Genomic DNA, 20,586 nt, shown 5'->3' on the forward strand with positions numbered 1-20,586 from the left:
TTAAGTTTATTTTAAGTTTCTCTTAAGTTTCTTTAATGTTTCTCTAAAGTTTTTCTTAAGTTACTTTTAAGTTTCTATAAAGTTCTCTTAAGTTTCTCTAAAGTTTTTATTAAGTTTCTTCAATGTTTCTCTAAAGTTTCTCTTAAGTTAGTTTATGTTTTTCAAATCAAACAAACTTGCCAGAAAGACTCGTTTGTTTAATTTCTCTTAAGTCTTTAAAGTTTCCATCAAGTTTCTCAGTTACAGTCAGTGGTAATCCTATTTTCCAGATTTTTTGGCCCATAGACTTTCTTTCAATTTTTTTCTTTTATTGACAGAAAAGTACAGAGTGAAAAGGGGGTACGAGTCAGACACTGCGGCCGGCTGCACCTGGAGCCTGCTGCGTCTTAACCGCTCGACCACCGGGCAGCACAATAATCCTCTTTTCCATCTCATTTCTATTTGATACATGCCATTTTACAAAAGTACAAAAAAACAAGTTGTCAGAAGTGCTTGTTAAATACCTCCCCCTCTCTAACGGCTGTCCCTTGTCCTGTAGTCTTTAGTTAACGAAAATATGAACCTGTTTTGCCAGTTACAAAGAGCAAAAACGCCGTCTGGGCCTTTATCTTTATCTGTCATGATTTCCCTCCTGTCTACTGCGTCTTAAAGTTGTTCCAGTCAAAAGCCAGTCCAGCGACACGCCTCCTCTGCCATATTTTTAGCTCACACATTTCCCTAAAGCCGTGTCGCTGCAACCTGCCGGCAAGAACCAGAGAAGAACACATTTACTGACATTTAAAGGCCGCGCCAAGTAGCATTTTCAAACACGCTTCAAGTTTACATCGAGTTCATCGACAGCGCTCTTTATTTTGTTGAAAGCTGAGACAAAATGGGATCCACAATGTATACGGAACAATAATGCCAAACGTTGACGTAAAAATCACAAGAGTACAGCGTAAAAGACCAGTTTGGTGCAATGTTGTGCTCCAAAATCGACAGCTTAAAAGCATTATAAAACCTGAAGAAGATCAATAGTACCAAAAAACGGTCCCTGTCCATTAATGTGGTAAACAATGGTCTAATTCTGCAGACAGGTTTGCTCTGCTGCTGCACCCGATCTGCTTTAGTTAATAATAAATGAGGCTGATTCCTGACGCACAAACACAACACTTTCAGCAGCAGGTCCGTCCTGATAAGAGCAAATACACTTTTGAACTAAGAGTCAGAGTGTTCTCCGTGCATTTGCCCCGTAAAGATGTATACAGTCATTTTCTATACATTTTACAAGCTTCAGTCCACAAGCCCTGCCCACTGCCCCATTTATGAAGGTTTAAACCACAAGTCAAGCTCCCACATGTTGTTAAACCTGGAGAGATAACACTGGATGAGTTATTATTATTTTCACTATGACTTTTTCTTGTTTTATTCATGTAAAATGTACAGTACATCTTTTTTTTTTTTTTAATAAAATGTTTTGTTTGTTTTATTTTATCTTTTAATTTTATATAAGCCTAATATGGTAAAATAGCTCACAAAAATACATATATGCAGCATGTTCATAAGTGAAAAGACTCTGCGGGCCAAAATGAATACAAATTACCGTGCCGAGGGCCAAACCTAATTATGTGTTGCGTTTAGAAAGGTTTATTTGCAAGTAGATGATGATTAAATTGTCCTTTATGAACACGTTTTCAGGGGAGTAGACTTGGTTTGGTTTCATTTGCAACTACTGACAGTCTTTTCCGCACAAAATATGAATATATATTCTGGATTAAACTGTCCATTCACTCACAAAACTCCAGATAACACACTTTCTCCTTTCTGCTGTCGTCCACATAAATCCTTATCATCACAATAACACATCGACTAATAAAAACATGTGGAGACAAAAGCCACTGTCGACAGATTAATCAACTAAAAGACATATGAGTTTGATTTTTTTTTTTTAAAGTTATGGCATATTTAGAGAGCGTTTCGTGAATAAATGAGTTTCCGTTGTACTGTTGAGTTGTACAGTGCATTCATTCAGTCTCATTCATTTCGATGATATAACTTCACTATGGTCTTCTCTAATTGCTTCCTTGTGTTTGGACGGCGCTGGAAGCATATTCCAGTTCCCAGAAACAGTTTTAGCTCCGTGCTTTTGACCACCGTCTGTTTAAAATCTCCGCTGCAGCTTCTTATAAAGCTTAAAATCATGCAGCACCAGCTCAAGTTTTCCCAAACCAAAGATGTAATTAAAGTAAATTAGCGAGGTGCCTGAAATGGAAGAGTCTTTAGTTCCCGGTGACATTTGGAACAATACAAAGTCATGCAGGACTTGTCTGTCAAGAAGCTGTGTTCAGTTGTCACCTGGAGGTCAAATGTTGTCTGTGTTTGCAGTTTGATGTTTACCCTTGTTATAAGTTCAACTTGAAGCCCAAAAATTTGCATAATTTCAAGTGGCATCGGGCTTGAAGGGAAAGTCTGTGTTTTAAACGAAAAAATTGCATTTCTATGATTTTTTGTTGCACTCCTTTAATTATTCTGGTTCTTATTTACTCAACTCCCCCATACATCTTTAAAAAAATAAAACTATTTTGTCTACAAACAGTCAAACATGATTTGAAACAGACCACTTTGTTTTGGTGAAATGATAATAAATCTCTCAAAGTCAAATAGCTTCTTTCTTCACCAAACTGGGAGTGTCTGAGCCCCGCCCTGCTGAGGGGCACAGATTATCTGTCCAAAATGTGCCAAAATTAATGGAATGTCTGGTATTTGCATGAGAAAAGAGACTGGGAGGCTGTTTGTGCAGAATATGTGGTCCTTTGTATTTAGTCTTTTATCTTTATTTATGACAGTGGAATGTGAAAAGGGAAATATTAAAGCTTGATTTTGTGAATTTATTGTTGTTTGTGTTGTACTTGCTCATGGCCATATCTAAATGTGATTTTGCAGTTTTGAGTCAAGTCAAATAAATAAGAATAGACATAATTTGGAAGCTGTTCAGTTGTTTTCAAGGTTAGAATTGACTGTATTGTGGTATTAGTGTATCATTCAGACAATGAGACGAGCCACACCCAAAGATTTGACCACAGTCACAACATGATGTGTGGGTTAATATTATGATAACCACTGTATTATGTCTAAAAATGCAAAACAGCAGCTAGAGCAACAAACGGGAGCCGAGGGACGTTTGACTGGAGGCGAGACGAGCCGTGTTTGTGTCACTGAAGCAGATACAGGTGGATCAAACAGAAACCCAACACCAGATCAGGCCTGGCACAGACAGATGCCAACCGTGAAACTAAAATAAACAAGACCTTGACAAAAGGTAACTTCAACGGACACAGGGAAAATACTTTACCTGTACAATTTATCTAAGAATACTGGTGTGTTTTTGTACTTTAAGTTTGGTAAAGTGGGAATTAAAGCATCATTGAGGTGAAAAAGAACTGTTTTAGAGACTTTTCTCTAGAGTAACAGCTCTTATAGTAGTAGTATAACAGTTGTAGTATTAGTAACAGTATTAGTAGTAGTAGTATAGTAGTTGTAACAGTAGTAGTTGATGTAGTAGTAGTAGTTATTGTTTAGTTAATGTTTTTTTACTGCAACTGAAAAACTTTCCAAAGATAATACCAAACAAACAAACCAGACATATGATACTACTCATTTACAGGTGCACTATGTAACTTTTCAGGCGCTTGTCTCCATGGAGATGTTATTGCTTTGCTTGCAAGTTCCACAGTGCTGCGGTAAAGTGCGCTATATTGTATTTTTTATTGCTCATTCTTACAGCGAGTGGTGCCGTGTTGACCCGGAGACGCCGCTTGCTTGTCCCCATGGAAATAGTTCGGATTAATGCCATACTGTGGAACATTCCAGGCACAGCAATAACATCTCCACAGAGACAAACGGTTGGGTGAAGCTCCACCAGAAAAGTTACTCAGTTCACCTTTTAGTTACTTGTTTTTGAACAATATAAAAAGATAAAACTTGTATTGGTTTGATCCTGGTTTGAGTCTGATTGACATGGTTTAGTCCTGGTTTAGTCCTGGTTTAGTCCTGGTTTAGTCCTGGCTTAGTCCTGGTTTAGTCCTGGTTTAGTCCTGGTTCAGTCCTGGTTTAGTCCTAGTGAAGTCCTGGTTTAGTCCTAGTGAAGTCCTTGTTTAGTCCTTGTTTAGTCCTAGTGAAGTCCTGGTTTAGTCCTAGTGAAGTCCTTGTTTAGTCCTTGTTTAGTCCTAGTGAAGTCCTTGTTTAGTCCTTGTTTAGTCCTTGTTTAGTCCTAGTGAAGTCCTGGTTTAGTCCTAGTGAAGTCCTTGTTTAGTCCTTGTTTAGTCCTGGTTTAGTCCTAGTGAAGTCCTGGTTTAGTCCTAGTGAAGTCCTTGTTTAGTCCTTGTTTAGTCCTAGTGAAGTCCTTTTTTAGTCCTTGTTTAGTCCTAGTGAAGTCCTTGTTTAGTCCTTGTTTAGTCCTAGTGAAGTCCTTTTTTAGTCCTTGTTTAGTCCTAGTGAAGTCCTTGTTTAGTCCTTGTTTAGTCCTAGTGAAGTCCTTGTTTAGTCCTGGTTTAGTCCTAGTGAAGTCCTTGTTTAGTCCTTGTTTAGTCCTAGTGAAGTCCTTGTTTAGTCCTGGTTTAGTCCTAGTGAAGTCCTGGTTTAGTCCTAGTGAAGTCCTTGTTTAGTCCTTGTTTAGTCCTAGTGAAGTCCTTTTTTAGTCCTTGTTTAGTCCTAGTGAAGTCCTTGTTTAGTCCTTGTTTAGTCCTAGTGAAGTCCTTTTTTAGTCCTTGTTTAGTCCTAGTGAAGTCCTTGTTTAGTCCTTGTTTAGTCCTAGTGAAGTCCTTGTTTAGTCCTGGTTTAGTCCTAGTGAAGTCCTTGTTTAGTCCTGTTCTAGTCTAATATGCGTATGAATACTTTTCCTACCCGACTCTCTCACCATCAAACTGGGACCAAACCAGGACTAAACCCAAAACTAAACCTGGACAAGCTCAGGACTAAACAAGAAACTGAAACAGGACCAAACCAAGTCCACAAACAGATTAAAATAGCTTGGATTTATGACCAAATAACAACAAGTGTGTTCTATACTACGTTTTCTGTAAAGTACAAACTTCACTTCAAAAATAATGAACACTTTAATCAACAGAGAACTTCACTGTGCCCAAACATTCCTCTTTCACTATTTCAAAAACATCCCCAAATCCCAAGTGTGTGTCCAAACTGCTGCAGCCCTGAGTCAGACAATTAGTCTCAGGACATCCCGTGGCAGAGGAGGGCAGAACCACTGGCCCAAATCCCAAAAACGCTCACATCTTTTGAAGGAGGAGCCAGCCCACTCCCCTCGTTCTCCTCTTTTCACATGTGTGCCGTTCAATGATTCCCATACTGTTATGTGCGTGCTTCGCATAGCCACACTGCCACCACATGCCTCATAAAAATACCGGTGCAGAATCACGAAACTGTTGTATAAAAATCGACAACGTTCTACCGAATAACACAAAAGTGACACGAGAGAAATGGCACGGAGTTAAAGGAGAATAGTGAATGATAGAAACGATTTGAAAAGTTGCAGCTGGACATATAAAAACGACAAAAAAGCAAGAAATTCCAGATGAAAAAAAGCTACATTTGAGACAAGTGAATAGGCTACAAATGACCTTAAAACGACGTATAAAGTGTGTTCTGTGCGTTTGGTTCTTACCGCGAGGCTCTCCGGTGCAAAGGCAGCAGCACAGATCCATCTCCTCCTACTCTCTCCTCAACTTTACCACGAAAAGCCAAACTGCAAGGAGTCTTAGTCCTGACCCCACGACATTATGTTCAAATCTAAACAGGGGGGGCGTGCTGACGGGAAAAAAAAAGAAAAATCTGCACGAGGGAGAGAAGGAAAAGCACAACTCGGAGCAGCAGCAGCAGATTTTGGGGAAGTTAAAAGTTTAGTTTCGGGGGAGGATTTGCTTCTCAGTGGGAGCAGTGGTGCAGTTGTAGTAATGGAAGATCTTTTTTTTTTGCAGTAACTCCCTAAAACACTTTGACGGACTTGGGACAAAGAGAGGAAAGGAAAATGCGGTGGTCTAGTGCCAGCTCACTGTTTAACAACGCGCTGCTCTGTGAAGAAAGGGAGAAAAAAGACTGCAGACTGGACTATTGTAGTGGACAGGATATGAAGCAGCGGAGGCTTTTATTATCTTTGTTACATAATACTGAGCCCCCAATAAGTTTCCCATGAATAATTCACAAATGTGGGATTAAGGCACTCTATAGTCGCACATACATTTTAATGGGTTCAGTTCTGGGACATAGAATCACAATCAGATCAAATAAATATAGCCAAAAAGATAAATTACTGACAGCAAACAGTATTATATATTTTTTAAATGTAATAGCGTTCAGCGTCTTTGGGTCACTGAAAAGCGCTATAAAAATAAAAGTTATTATTATTATTATTATTAATATTTTTATTGTGTGTTAAGATTTATCCATTTACAGGCACACAACATTTGCTAATATATATTTTATGCTTCAAAATCTATTGCAATGTATAGAAAAAATAATTGTTTCACATTAATCATACAATATTTTGAAATATTTTAAATCTTTATGAACTTATGAGCTAAGAAACTATAATTAAAGTATAATAAACAAAGAACTACACAGATTTACAGTTCATATTAGTGTTATATTAGTGTCAAATTTGGTTTTGATACGAAAAGGCTCGATTCTTGATACTCACTATTATAAGACAATGATAAAAACACTTCTTTATACAATAGAATGTCCTTTTCAACATAATGATTCAACTAATAACAGTAAAACCATTCTAAACCTTTTCAGGAATGAGCCAGAATTGCCCTATTTGATATATTTTGATATTATTGATATTCTCTAGTCTTTTTAAGTTTAAGTTTTTATCGGTTTATGAGTATTTGGGTACAATTGAGTTTGACACCGGTGTCGTGCACGTTTGCCCAGAGCAGAGAAGCGTGTCTGACTGTATGTGCTGTATTATCTGAGGTATGCACAGAGCTGCAGTGTTTCTGAACTGATCTGCTTCACATTAAACACAGCTCAGTCCCAGGACAAACTGAGCGCTTCATCCATTATCAGAACACTTCACTTTACCACCACAACCTGGAGTCCTGCTAACGGCTCCAATTAAACGTAAGGCTAATTTGTCGCTGCAATTCTAACATTTTCACATTTAGAAATATCACTTAACATTGTCACAAAACTAAAATGTCAAACCCAATTTCAATACAATGGAATATACTGCATTTATACTGATTCTAATACCACAAAGATAATTAAAAATGCTCTATTTTCGACAATAGATGGACATTTTCAACACAAAATGATAGGATGTTTCTTTATTAAACATTGTGGTGATACAAATTGTATTATTCCTTTGTATCAGATTTTTGATACTTTTGACAACCCCACTTTAAGAATAAAATAACTGACAGAAACAAAAATGATTAAAAACAAGGACAAAACCAGGGCAAAATATGAACAATATCTAACACTAAACCAGGACTAAAGCAGGACTAATCTAAACTCAACTAATGCATCTTTCTTGTTCTGCACTTTGAAATACTTTGTGTACAAACTGCGCTCTACAAATAAACTCGTACACAGAAATTCGTTTTGCATCGGGACAAAAAAACAACAACATTATTCACAATTGATCAGACAAGGACCGTATCAAACAGACAGAAGAATAAAAGACAACATATTTGCACCTGTTACCACGACGACCGGACCGTTACAGGATGCGCAGACGCCACACCCAAACCCACACCTGCTTCATCCCTTTTGCTCCACAAGCGTTTCATCAAAAACTACCTCTTTACTGACACCTTTTGGCAGCGGACGGCACCGACAACAAGACAATGTGCCTACCTTGACCGTGCTGAATCAAAATTTCCATGCAGTCCCTGTAATTTGACTCCATTTCGCGTAACAGTGCGAGCTCTCGAATGTGCAGGTTGAGGTAAAATGCAGGGTGCGCGGGGCAGTGAAGAGAAGGATTTTTGCACGCCATTGGCCTGCTTTTTTGGGGGCATGGAGAGGAAAAATCCAAATGGAGTTAAATTGGACTCAGATTTTCGCTGCTTAGTCATGCACAGAATCTGAAGATGGAAAATCCTTCTGCAGTGGCTCATTGAGGTGAACCAGGGCTGTAAACTGGCAAAGGCTCATACATGGGAAACAACCGCAAGGGAATATGGAAAAACATATGCTAAATTTAACTATACTATGAGTCAGTTAACTATACATCAGAGTAAATCTTGTAGGATGGAAGTGTATGGTTCAAATCCTTTAATTTCCAGCAGATGGCAGAGTTATGCCCGTGAACTCTGGTCAGGTGCAAACAGTTAAAATGCAGAAAGACTTTTAATTTATGGCATCAGTATTATGCAAAGGTTTTGAATTGGAGTTGAAGAAATATGTTGCATTTTTCTATTATGTTTAATTATTTTTTATTCATTTTTATTTATTATTATTATTGTTTTATATTTTTTCATTTTTTGTATTTTGTTTTTTTTTGTTCATCATTCATTTCTTTTCTTTGTTTTTAATATATATATATATATATATATATATATATATATATATATATATATATATATATATATATATATATATATGTTTTAATTTCTTTTTGGTATATTTATTTTTACTTTTACATTTTTTTTTCATTTTAAAATTATTTTTTACACTTACTACACATTGTCAAAGATTAGGGGAAAACATATTTAATTTGTTAGATGAATTAATATGACAAATAACCAAAACAATAATTATGTAATTTTACTAGATGCATTATCAAACAATAAAATCCATATTTAAAAAAACTAAACATAACCTTAATTTGCTTTCTTTCACAAGTTTAGCATTACAAAATCAAACTTTCAGAATTAGTAATGATATCGTCATATAAATATAAAAAGTACTTTAGATTTAGTGTGACTTGGAGTATAGATTGAACTGAAATTACAAACTTATGCTGCCTATGATCACAATTCTAATTTAACCCTGACATTGTGACTTGAATAATCACGATTATCGATTAAACGAACGATCCCGACATCCCCATAAGTACATAAGCTTTATTTATAGAGCACATTTCACAGATAAAAAACACAAAATGCTTTACAAAGTGCAGCAAGAACTCATAACACGTTAAAACAAACAACAATTAAAAATCAATCAAAAGCTTCTCTAAAAACAAATGTCTTTAGCTGTAAAGGTTTAGGTCTTTAAAACTCCAGGACATGTTTCATTATTGTATTGGCCTATTTACCATTGGGAGATAGGGCCAGTATCTATAGTACAGTATCTATAGAATGTTTAGTATGAAGAGCATGTCACGCCATCAGTTCCCATGTCTCCGAGTCCTCGAGCCGTCCCTGAACTCTTCCAGATGTCCTCCATAAAAATCAAATTGCTCCATTTCCTTTTCACCAAACTCCCATTAGAAAAGGTCAGCTCATCTTCCCAGTGTCATCCTTTGTAATTCCCTTTCATTTTCATTTCATATCTACATTCTTATTGATATTGTTATTGTTGTTCTGTACTTTTTGGCGATCTCAATTTCAAATGCAGCTTTTATTTCATGTAGAGCTGCTGTTTATCACTAAATGATTAAAACACATATAAGATCACAAAATTAGCATTAACCCTCCGTATTCAACACTGATAATTGAACATTTAGCTATTTTATTTACTGGGCAAATGCCGAGCGCAGCTGCAGTTTGTGAGAGTTGCAGAACAAGCAGCCAATCAACACAGTGGAAATAGACTCTTTGTGTGTAAAAAACACCTCTGTCCAATAAAGTGTCACATATGCCTCAATTAAAGTTTATACTTTGTGTTTTTTGGAGGAAACTGAACTACGATCGCTGAGTGAGAAGTGGACGTTTGCGCTGTAAGTTTAGTGGTGCAATGAGCCAACAAACTGAAGCAGCCACGGAAAACGTCTTTGCTTCAACACAAGAACACAATTGTACCAGTGTTTCGAACTCAAGGGTGCGTAAACTGGGACTAAACGTGGTCCCAGTTGAACAAGGACTAAAGCGGGACTAGAACGGGACCAAAGCAAACTGGGCTCAAACCAGGACCAAAGATCAAGAGAACGCATCTTTACGTGATTATATAAACTATAAAGTGTAATAAGAACAAACAGAACAACACACAGAGAGCAAGAAAGCAAAACCAGAAAACGAGTAGTAAAAAAAAGTGAGTCAGTGTTCAGTGTGTCCCCTTTTGTTTCTGCATCTGTCCATGTTTAAGCCTTTTTTGCTGCAGCCGAAAGTACTTTAAACAGGTATACAGTACATCAATCCTTTCCATTGTTGGAGTTTTCCTCAATTCTATGGCACCTTTCAAGTCAACGAACACTGCATTATTCACATGTATACATTTATATTTGATAGGCTTGTGTATACTTGGAGAAAGGAGAGCGTCATATTTAGTAAAAGAGTTTAATTCTACACTCAGTTTAGTTCTTCACTGTAATACATGTATCATCTGCAAACGCTTCGCCGCTTCCCAAACCAACGTCACCTTTGGCCTGTTTGTTCCCGAGAGCAATAATGAACAAACGCAAACCAGATTTAGGCAAGATTGTGTCACAAATAACTGGAAATAAAGCGTTCAAAGTGTAGTAAAGAGAGTGAGCAACAGAGGCCAAAGATTAAAGGCCTTCTGATAAAAAGTCATATTTCACAATAATAGTCCCTACAGAGGCTATATATCTATTAGCAACATCTGTTTGGGATTTAGATATGAATAAATTGAGCAGGAAAATGCAGCAATAAGAGTTCATGGAGCAGAAGAAGCTTTTTACTTACATTGAGGCCTACTGTACATGAAGGTGCACAGTGTCACTTTTATTGTGGAGGGTGTTATTACATTGCCTAGAATGTTCCCCAGTATGGCATTAAACTTGTCGACTTTGTATTCATTCAATTACAAGTGCCGTTATTGCCACCAAACTACCTCGAAAAACAGGCTTTCTTAGACAAATAAGACCCTCCATCAGAAAAGTTACACTGCATCTTTAATGAGTTGCGCGGTAGATAAAGTTACAAAAAATAAATGACAAAAGAGAGTCAAAGTCTAAGTTAAAATCTTTCGAATGAAAAGACCCAAGATGATCATTGTCGAGTGGTGGCTTGATAATCAACACCATTTTTTGTGTTTAATTTTAAAATGACCTTTTTGTTAGACAATAGATGGTAATTTTACACACAAAATACTTTCTTTATGGTATGTGGTATTATACTAGTTTATTCTAAAACTCAAACTGTTCAGAAAAGGTCCAACTTTGTCCTGACTATTTGATTTATCTTGTTATTGACACTTGTTCAAATGAGTATCTAGTTTTAGAGTCAATAAGTATCTATGTATTTTGATACTTTTGACACACCCAGCACCAATGAAATTTCCCCATGTGGGACAATAAAGGAATATCTTATCTTATTGACGGTAAGAGATGACTGAATCACCATCTTAATTAAACTTCAATGAACTGCACCGCCCCAGAAAGTCAATATAAGTACACATACTAGCACAATCAAGCGCTGGGTTTATGCAAAAATAAACTCTTCTCATTCCAGACAACAACAACAGCAGGATGCCACTCCCAAACAATTAAAGCTGATTCATGCTTTTATTTTGACGAGGCCTTTGACGCTCTGGTATGTCTAATGTCATCGAAATAAAAGTAATTAAATAAGTAAATCAAGATTGCGTGAGTGAGTGAACCCATGTGGAGAGAAACGCAGGAGATGATGCGAGGTCAAAGGGCGGGGTCCATGTGCGCCGCATTACCTGTACCGTGGCCTTAAATCAAACGCAAAAGCAAAGCCAGCACTTCTGTTTACAACGAACAGCAGATGGAGGGAAAGACGTCGGCAGGAATTCACACGAGCAGCCAAAAACATAATCGGACTGTCAGCATTTAAAGCGGCGAAAACAATTATAAATCATACTTAATGGTCAAGTACAGTAACAGAATATACTTTTTAACTACTACTCCACTACATTTTTAACTTACTTTAAAAGAACAAAGTATTTTCTACGGTTTGAGATTGTCTGAGGAGTTATGTTTAGCAGGTTTCTTTATGGCGACCTCGTGCCTCAAGGTTTTTATTTCAAATATCAGCTTTGAGCAAACTTAAAATACATGAAATTAACTTGAATAGATTCAGTCGCTTCTGTTTAACCCAAAATCTGCAAAATTATTCATCAACTGACAGTACATTTGTATTCATGTACTTTGTTACGTTTACCTAATCAGATTTCTTTATGTGATACTATTACTAAAGTATTTTCTAGTAACAAGTAACACATTTTAGTAATTTTTCCATTACGATTTAATGCCAGTTCTTCAATTTATCTTTATTTATCCAGGAAAGTTCACAAGAGATTCAGAATCCAGTCCAGCCCTTGAGAGTTAGTTCAGTCCCCGTCATCCAAATGTACTTTCCAACATTTTCCATCTATCTTTTCCATTGTTGGAGTTTTACATCCAAGATATATTGTTTTAAAGTCAAAGGCAGTTTGCAGTGTCTCGTCATTAATCTCAGTCCAATATTTAAAACAATAAGACAGTGAGAGTATTGTGCCATTTGCCAGCCACAGTTTCCCAAGCAACAAGTATTAGATTCAGAATATTCTCCTTGTTTTGTACATGATTTTGGATGTAAATTAAACCTGCGCAGACACAAAGGGAAACACACAAACACACAAACACACAAACAGACCCCATCCACTGAGGGAGAGGAAGTTGGGACCTTCTTGTTGTGAGTTATGGCAGAACAGTTTGACAATTATCATTTATTATCCTACAAAATCGACTGAAATGACTAAAAAGACACAAATGTGACTCAATAAACCGACTAGAACAAACACTAAATACGGTATAATGTATGTTTTTTACAACCATAGCCAACCATAACAGGAACAGACTGCTTCTGTTCAAGTGAGTTTTCATCAGATCATGATAAATGTTTGTATTGTATAATGAGACGCTGACTTACATTCTGTTTATTTGAACCCACACCTTTGACAAACATTGCACATTTGATCATGATAAAACGTGTTGTCCTATTCTCCCATTGCAGTGCTCTGTTTCCCAAAACTGTGCTTGTTTACAGCTCAAGTCCATCCATCATTTTCACAACATTCTTGAGGTTTTTGATCCGCTCCGGCCTCTGAAGAAGCTGCTGTTTTCATCGTATTCGTGAGTCACACTAAACAGGCCCAAAAAAAAGATAAATCACTGAAAATACGAAGGCCGTTGGACATTTCACTGGCAGTCATAACCTTTGAGATGATTGGAATACTTTACGTTGGATGAAGACTTTATTTAGCCGCGGCGACAGCTCTGTGCCATGTCGGAGAATGGAAACATCTGCGTATCGGCCAATCAGAGCCCGCCCCTCTTTTTGGATCCCGTCTGACTTTGCATTTCACGCTTTACTGTGAGCCATAGGGTGAAGTCTGAAGACATCGCCTCCACGGAAAACATTTGTGAGAACCACTGTGGGAACAAGCGTGGGAGGACGGCTTTACGGCTGATAAGTGGATTCAAATATGTAGCAGTGTCTGTTTGAGTCATGTGTAAAGTGTAAAGAGGTATGTAGTAATAATGATACATCTGTGGTCAGTGCCTAGTGTCCCGCGGCAACCATCAGAAAACTACTGGTACACCAATGAAACACCTTGAGAGGGAGTCAATCAAAATAATCATATATCGTGACACTTCTTTGGTGATACAGTAACATTACTATGGGTTAGTTGGATGGAAGGGGCAGTATATCCAATTTAGATCATGTGGAACATTTTGATATCGACTGTATTGTTTGTATAAAATACTACAAAAAGAGCTGATTAGAAATAAAAATGATATATACGTCGATATCTACGCTTTTGTTATTCATTTTACAGACATCTTATAATTCCCGTTAAACATATTTATGTGGGATTTACGTAATATCGTTTGAAAATCGATTTCAAGATGCTCCAAAAAACATTGAGATATATGTTTTTTGTCCAGACCGCCCGGCGATGTATCGATATATTCCAAGCTTTTCGGTATATTTGTCATAACTAAGCTCTAGTATAGGGGTGGGCAAACTGTGGCCCGCGGGCCAAATACGGCCCGTTTGTCTTTATAATCCCGCCCGCCAAACATGCCAAGTAATCTTGGAAAAATAATAATAATAATAATAATTTATTTTTATTTTTTTGCCATCTGTCTGCACTTGCATCCTTAATAAAGATGACATGACATGAATTAAATAATAGATTAAATAGCCTATATTTGACAGAAAAGTTATATTTTATTTGATATTTGATTATTTTATTTTCACACCAATGATCGTGGGCCAGCCCTCCGCTACTTGCCTGGATTCAAATATGGCCCTCGGAGGAAAATAATTGCCCACCCCACAAAAGTTCAAACTGATGATTTTCTTAGAAATTAGGCCTAAGAACTCATTGTATCACAACAAAAATCTTGCTGCTTTTTAACCGTCTTCAATTTGGCTGAATTTTGTGACGTCACATGAACCCACCCTTTTTTTTTGACAGTTTGGATTATGAAAGTAAGCAGGATTAATAAGCTGCTTGTTGTGAAGGTAGCGGTTTAGCAAAGACAGTATAAAATGTATGTGTGTCTTTAAAAAATCTGTAAATATTATGTGCAATGGTGATATTATTGTATAAATCAAACCATGAGGGATTCTTTGATTCCCAGTGCAGCAAAATAGTTTTTAAAAGAATTTATTGCAACAAGAAATGTGTAATTATTGAAGATTTTTCTAAAGATTGGCTGGCAAAATTTGCATAAAGCACTCTAATTTGACAAGTGGCATTTCAACACCAACTCCGACTACTAAACATGCTGCCAATGTGTCCTTGGGCAAAACACTTTCAGAGTCACAGCCTGCACCTGTTCACAAAATCCAAAATGTAAGTGATTGAAACAGCATAAATAAAACTCTTTGAAGCACTTGGATGAATTGCAGAGTGACTCCAAGCGCATTCATAAATGACTCCGGCTATAAACGCGGGGCATAAATGCTTTGAAATGTGAGCTGTCCCGGGGCGGCTGAGGTAAGATGGCGGACGGGGCGAGGCACTAATGGAGGCTTGGACTGGGAGGACGCATCGTGACTCGGCTTTTTGTGGAAGTCTCAGGAGACACAGGGGCAAAGAGTGAGTGGAAGTTGGAAGTAAATGCTTTCCAAACAGTGGACCAGGATGATGGAACACGATTAGAAATAAAACGATAATAATAAAAGGAATTAAGAAAAGTCTCATGAGTGATTATTTATGATTGCATTTATTGAAACTTGACTGTAAATGCAGTGAAAAGCGACAAACACAGGAGAGTCTCAATATGTTTTTTGCATGATCTCAATAGCAATATCACACACATTTATATTTTGCGTCCGGATGGTGCTAAAAAGTCCAAGTAAATGCCTTGATTGAGGTTCAAGTGTTGCGCAAAATATAAACAACAATAAACAATAAAATACACAACAAAAATGCAGACTTTGTACCTTTATTTTTAATCATTACACTATGTTTCCATCTCTATTTGAGCTCATAGTTTACAAGTTAATCTCCAAACAACTAGACTTATCCAAAACTATCCAAAACTAGAATAGCGCAATAGAAGAAGAATGAGCAGTATTTTGTCAAGGACTGAATGATTTAGGAGAAATGTTTGATCTTTATGACAAGGATTGCGATTGCGATTGGATTTCATTTTAGATTTTATTCGAATGATTCTGTTCAAAGAGGGCACAGGGGCTTTGACATATTTGGCGTGAAGGCTGAAATATGATCTGATAAACACAAATACACTGCATTTTAGAACATGTTAGTACTGGGTTAAGCAGGTTTTATGCATATTAGGAGGAGATTTTGTAGTTTGCTGATAAACGTTTTGCAAAAAAGGAAGCAAATCATTCAAACTGCAATTTCAATTAGTTTTGCCCGTTGAAATGGGAGTTCCCAACCCAAAAAAAGACTCAGGACGTGACTGAAGCGTGACTCCGCTTTGCCAGCAGCAGACGCAGTGTGGCTCCACGTCATGAGACCGTCCTGTGATTAAGACAAACTCACCCTCAAATGAGTCATCCAATGCACTGAGGGAGGGGCGAGGTCTCCGTGGCAACAGTTACCATGGACTCGCAGCCTCAAACATTATTGTAGTATTTTTAACTTGACCGACAATGTGGTTTTAAAAGACACGATTGTACAAAAAAATAATGAGTCTGTTTTTAATGCCTCATTTTTATAGTAAACATCGAGGCTGTAGATGAAATATAAATGTTTGTTATTTTAACAAACAGTTAAACTCCTTAATATTACTGTATCCAGCAACGGACTTGACGATTATGGCTGCACAATATACTGCAAAAGAATTGATATTGCAACATTGGCTAATGCAGTAAACCTGATTGTAACAGAAATAAATATCACAATAACCGATAGAAATTTACTATTTTTAAAATTTAAATGTTTAATGTTAAATGCTTTTTAAGAGTAAAATAGCCTTAAATTAGTCTTGGTTTTGTTTAGTTTTGTCTCTGTCAAGTGATTATTTTGACAGAGTTTGACTAATACATGGACATAAACATATTTCTATTACACAATTACAATCTAAATATTACACTTTCTGAACAGCAAATGTTTGAATTAGAAAGAATTAGGAAAAGGGGGAAAGTTTTCCTTCACCAGAAAAAGTGTCAAAGTGATTCAGACCACGCCACAAAATCTGCATAAAGACTGACAAAATCCTCATTTAAACTCAACACATGTGAAACGCAGCTATGGCAACGGGACACACCACAGATTATATGAGTCAATTACAGATGAGGCGTCCAGAACGGCGGTCAGAGGAGATACTATCGCCACGGGCAACCAGAAAACACACACAAACGCTTCCTGGAAATAAAAACCCCCAGAGAGGCTTAAGAAAAGAGAAAAAGTGAATTGTGTCGCCATAAAACATCCTGAAGTGAGACAAGAGCAGCAGAAGAAGCACAAAGCCAAATAAAAAGGGGCATTTGTCTGTCAAAACGTTGGTGTGGCAAGAGATTTGAAAGTTTCTATTTCCAAATAAACTTGAACATGAGCATATGTGTTCAGTTCTTTGGTTTGTTCCACATTGTTGCTCTTTCTTGAGGAAAAACTACAGTGGAAATGGTGAACTGTATTTCTAAAACCTGGTTAAAAATGTGCATTCTTTCAAACAAGCATATAAAATGACATTTCTGCACTTATATAGTTAATTCTATTGTCCATTCACAGTTTTTGTGATATTAGAACCTGAAAAAAGGCATTTACAAATGTACGTTTTGGGACAATTTTAATGGACAGCCATAATATTGTATGAACATTGGGATAAAATGAAAAAATATTCAGTTTATATCTAGATATTAAGTTGTGTCAATATCGTCAACCCCTACGTTTGGAAGGAGTTTTAAACTGAGTTCTCACAATTCAAATTATATAACTACAACATTTTGTCATAAAAACTGTTAAATAATACAAAATAAACAGCATAAAATACCAGATTTTTGGACATTGTTAAGGCTGCAACAAGTAAATAATTTAACTAATCAACTAAAACAAATAATCGTTCACTAATTTTGTAATCGAAAAACCGTTAACTGCTCTATTGTCTATTCACAGGTTCCAAAACAGGTCATGAGCTGAGAAAGGAAGTTTTAAGACTCAAATTAAGCCTTAATTACATGAAAATGACATGGAAAATGTGTAAATTTAGTTTTCACTGATGGAAATACTCAAACGGCTTCACTTCATGTGATAAAATGTGAATATATGATTATATTTCTGTGATATATTTTATCTGCATAATAGTGATATTTTATCTGCATCATTAGTCTAAGAGAAGAACGGGTGTTTGACAAACTGCATTTGTGAAGGGGTCGTAAAGATGGGCCAAAGAATGTTTACCCTAGGGGGGTGATAACCCAGAGGAGTCTGGGTAATGTTTACCCAAGGCTTGATCTCTACGGAAAAATACCAAGTGCCTTGATGTGAGGCTGACCAATGAGAAATGTGACCCGCCTATTCCAGAATATCTAATAAAACCAACCAGCATGGGAAAAAACGGGGTGAGACGCGGGGGTGAGACGCAGGAGGGTCAGCCAGGCTCCTTACAACGGCCTGGCTGACACAGTCCCCGCGTTTTCTCCCATGCATGCCACACAAATGTCTGACGTTTCTGTGTCGTTTAATATTCTAAGTTGAATTGTGTTCTCAATGTGTTAAGGAATAGCATCGGTGTATGTCTGATTCCATGACACTTCAGCTTCATCTCGTCAAATTCAAGTTCTGACCAACTCATCAACTAGTCCAGCCATTATTCTTTCAACTAACTCAGAATCAGAACTTAATAATGGCTAAATTAATCAAACTAATTAGTAAAATTATGGTTGTTTGCGGCCCAAGTCATGACACTGTTTGACATTCTTTACTAGGTCCAAAACTGGTTGAAAAGGCAATGTCTTCACAATCGACAGTAGTTTGTAATACGACGCAGAGCTGGAAAAAGAGCAGTAAATCTCTGAAAATGGGGAAAATGATCTCGCACAGAAATGGCTATAAAAAAAGTTTGAGTTTCCGTTTACTGCCTCGTAGCAAAGAGCCACTGCCGGGTGAATAAAACAAACAAACGAAGGACAAAAAGTAGAGACACGGGTTTTCTCTCACTGTGAAATATGTGCCAAAATAAACGACTCTTCTTTTATCTACTTAGTCTGGAATTGGGATGGACTAAAAATCAACTTCTATCTTCAAACTCTTCAGGAGGAAGTGAGCCACCGGCAAATGAAGACATAAACAGTTCAAGAATCTATAAACAAATCATTTCCACACAAGCGGAGAGAGATGCAGACCAAGACTTACGTAAGAAGTGTAAAGATAAATGGAGTACATAAACTAAAGCGGACCAATGTGGGGATGTATATTATCTTATCTTATCTTTTATTACCTGCTAAATGAAAGTGAAATGTGTGTTTTAGATCATTTGTAGACGTCTGAAGTACAGGATTAGCCTCGATGTTACGATTATTATTGACATGTACGCCATCTTTTACATCAACCTGTCCAGGGGTTATTTTGCTATAAACTGGCACAAACATATTTCCCCTTTTTTGTGAAATAATACATGTTTTTAAGTGCATCGTCCCTGATAAATAAAACAGAAAGCCTCATCGAAAGGAAGTACCGTATTTTCCGGACTGTTACATAAAGTCGCACCCCGGCCAAAACTATAGAAACACGGTATTAACCTGAATCCTAAGTATAACCTGAATCATATTATTGAACCATTTCGAGATCATTGTGCATATAATAAAGTTCATAAGTTGTTTAATAGTAGTTTAATAAGATATTTTTGTGTGAAATTTCCACTTTCTCTCTCCCGATCCCTCTTTTCAGTTCACATTGTCCGTCTTTTCATTCTTTGCCATCAGTTTATTTGTGACTTTTGAAAGTACATTCAAACAGGTATCCATCGACCGTTACATTGTAGAAGTTTCGATACAAAGTCAAGTGCAATATTGAGGTTGAAGATCATTTGCGACGCATTATTGAGTTCACTACAATACTAATACTACAACAAAACTAACATTACTCCTATGTTTTTACACCAAAAGAAGGCGGATGTGCTCCCTCGCTGCATACATACGTTATTTGAACAGAGAGAGTCAGTACAAACTTAGAAGAACAGGTATATGCAAACAAATAAAGACCAGAACTAGTACAAAAAATAATTTAAAGTATTTCTGTTAAAGGGGTTAGTATATGGAGCAAGCTGGGTGATCAGTTAAAAATGTCCAATTCAGTAGATGTCTTCAAAAGGAGGAACAAAACATTATTTTTGGGGGGAAACTTGGAATTGTTGTTAAATAGGGTTAGGCATTTTGAGTATTTAAAACTTCAGCCTGAACCCTTTTGGTCATGTATCTGGTATATTCATTTCTGGTATATATATCTCATGTATATTCTTTGTGTACTTCCTTGTTGAGCTACATACAATGACTAAATAAACCACTACTTCTTCTGCAATATTTATGAATGTTCTGATAATGATGTGCAGCTACAGTTTCTCCACATTTAGCTTGGTTTAAATGAACGTATTGTGCCCAAAGTGTACTAAAATATCACAGTAATATTGTGATCGACGTGTAACAGTGTCTCTTCCTGATATATCGAAGCACTTTGGAGTCTTAGTAATAAACAGATGACTTTTCCGCTGCCGGCTTGTTCCTACGCCGCTACATTATCCTGATTGTTGAGCCTCCGGCGGTAATTAGCCGCACGCATCGTTGGGCGGGCCTCGGAGGAGACGAGGACACTTCGGGGCAGAGGTCTGAGGACGCCCATGAATCTGCTGACGGGACAATGAGGGGTTTATGGAGGGGGTCCACAATGACAGGGGTCTGTGCTCGAGGCGCGGGACAGAACAGGGACAGACCAAAGACATTCTGAGGACATTATAGACAAGTTTGTGTGGGCGCATTCCAAGTGCGCTTTCTTTAAATCCACCCCTGGCAGAGAAAGTACTGATGCACG

The 20,586-nt window shown here is 37.1% G+C and overlaps 1 protein-coding gene across 4 annotated transcripts in view; it reads right to left on the reverse strand.

Moving 5' to 3' along the window:
- Window positions 1-20,586, reverse strand: part of pleca (plectin a) — a 144,417-nt gene that overhangs the window by 80,536 nt on the left and 43,295 nt on the right. The window contains exon 1 of one of the 4 annotated variants that reach the window (XM_072448083.1): window positions 5,660-5,780. The exons of the other annotated variants lie outside the window; for them this stretch is intronic. Coding sequence (XP_072304184.1) covers window positions 5,660-5,699 — 40 coding nt within the window. The 5' untranslated portion in view covers window positions 5,700-5,780. Of the gene's footprint in view, window positions 1-5,659; window positions 5,781-20,586 lie in introns of those variants that run through there. 4 annotated transcript variants of the gene reach the window in all.

The sequence above is a fragment of the Eucyclogobius newberryi genome, unplaced genomic scaffold, assembly GCF_026437365.1.
Source record: "Eucyclogobius newberryi isolate DKJ021-1_F unplaced genomic scaffold, fEucNew1.0.hap1 SCAF_16, whole genome shotgun sequence".
NCBI lineage: Eukaryota > Metazoa > Chordata > Actinopteri > Gobiiformes > Gobiidae > Eucyclogobius > Eucyclogobius newberryi.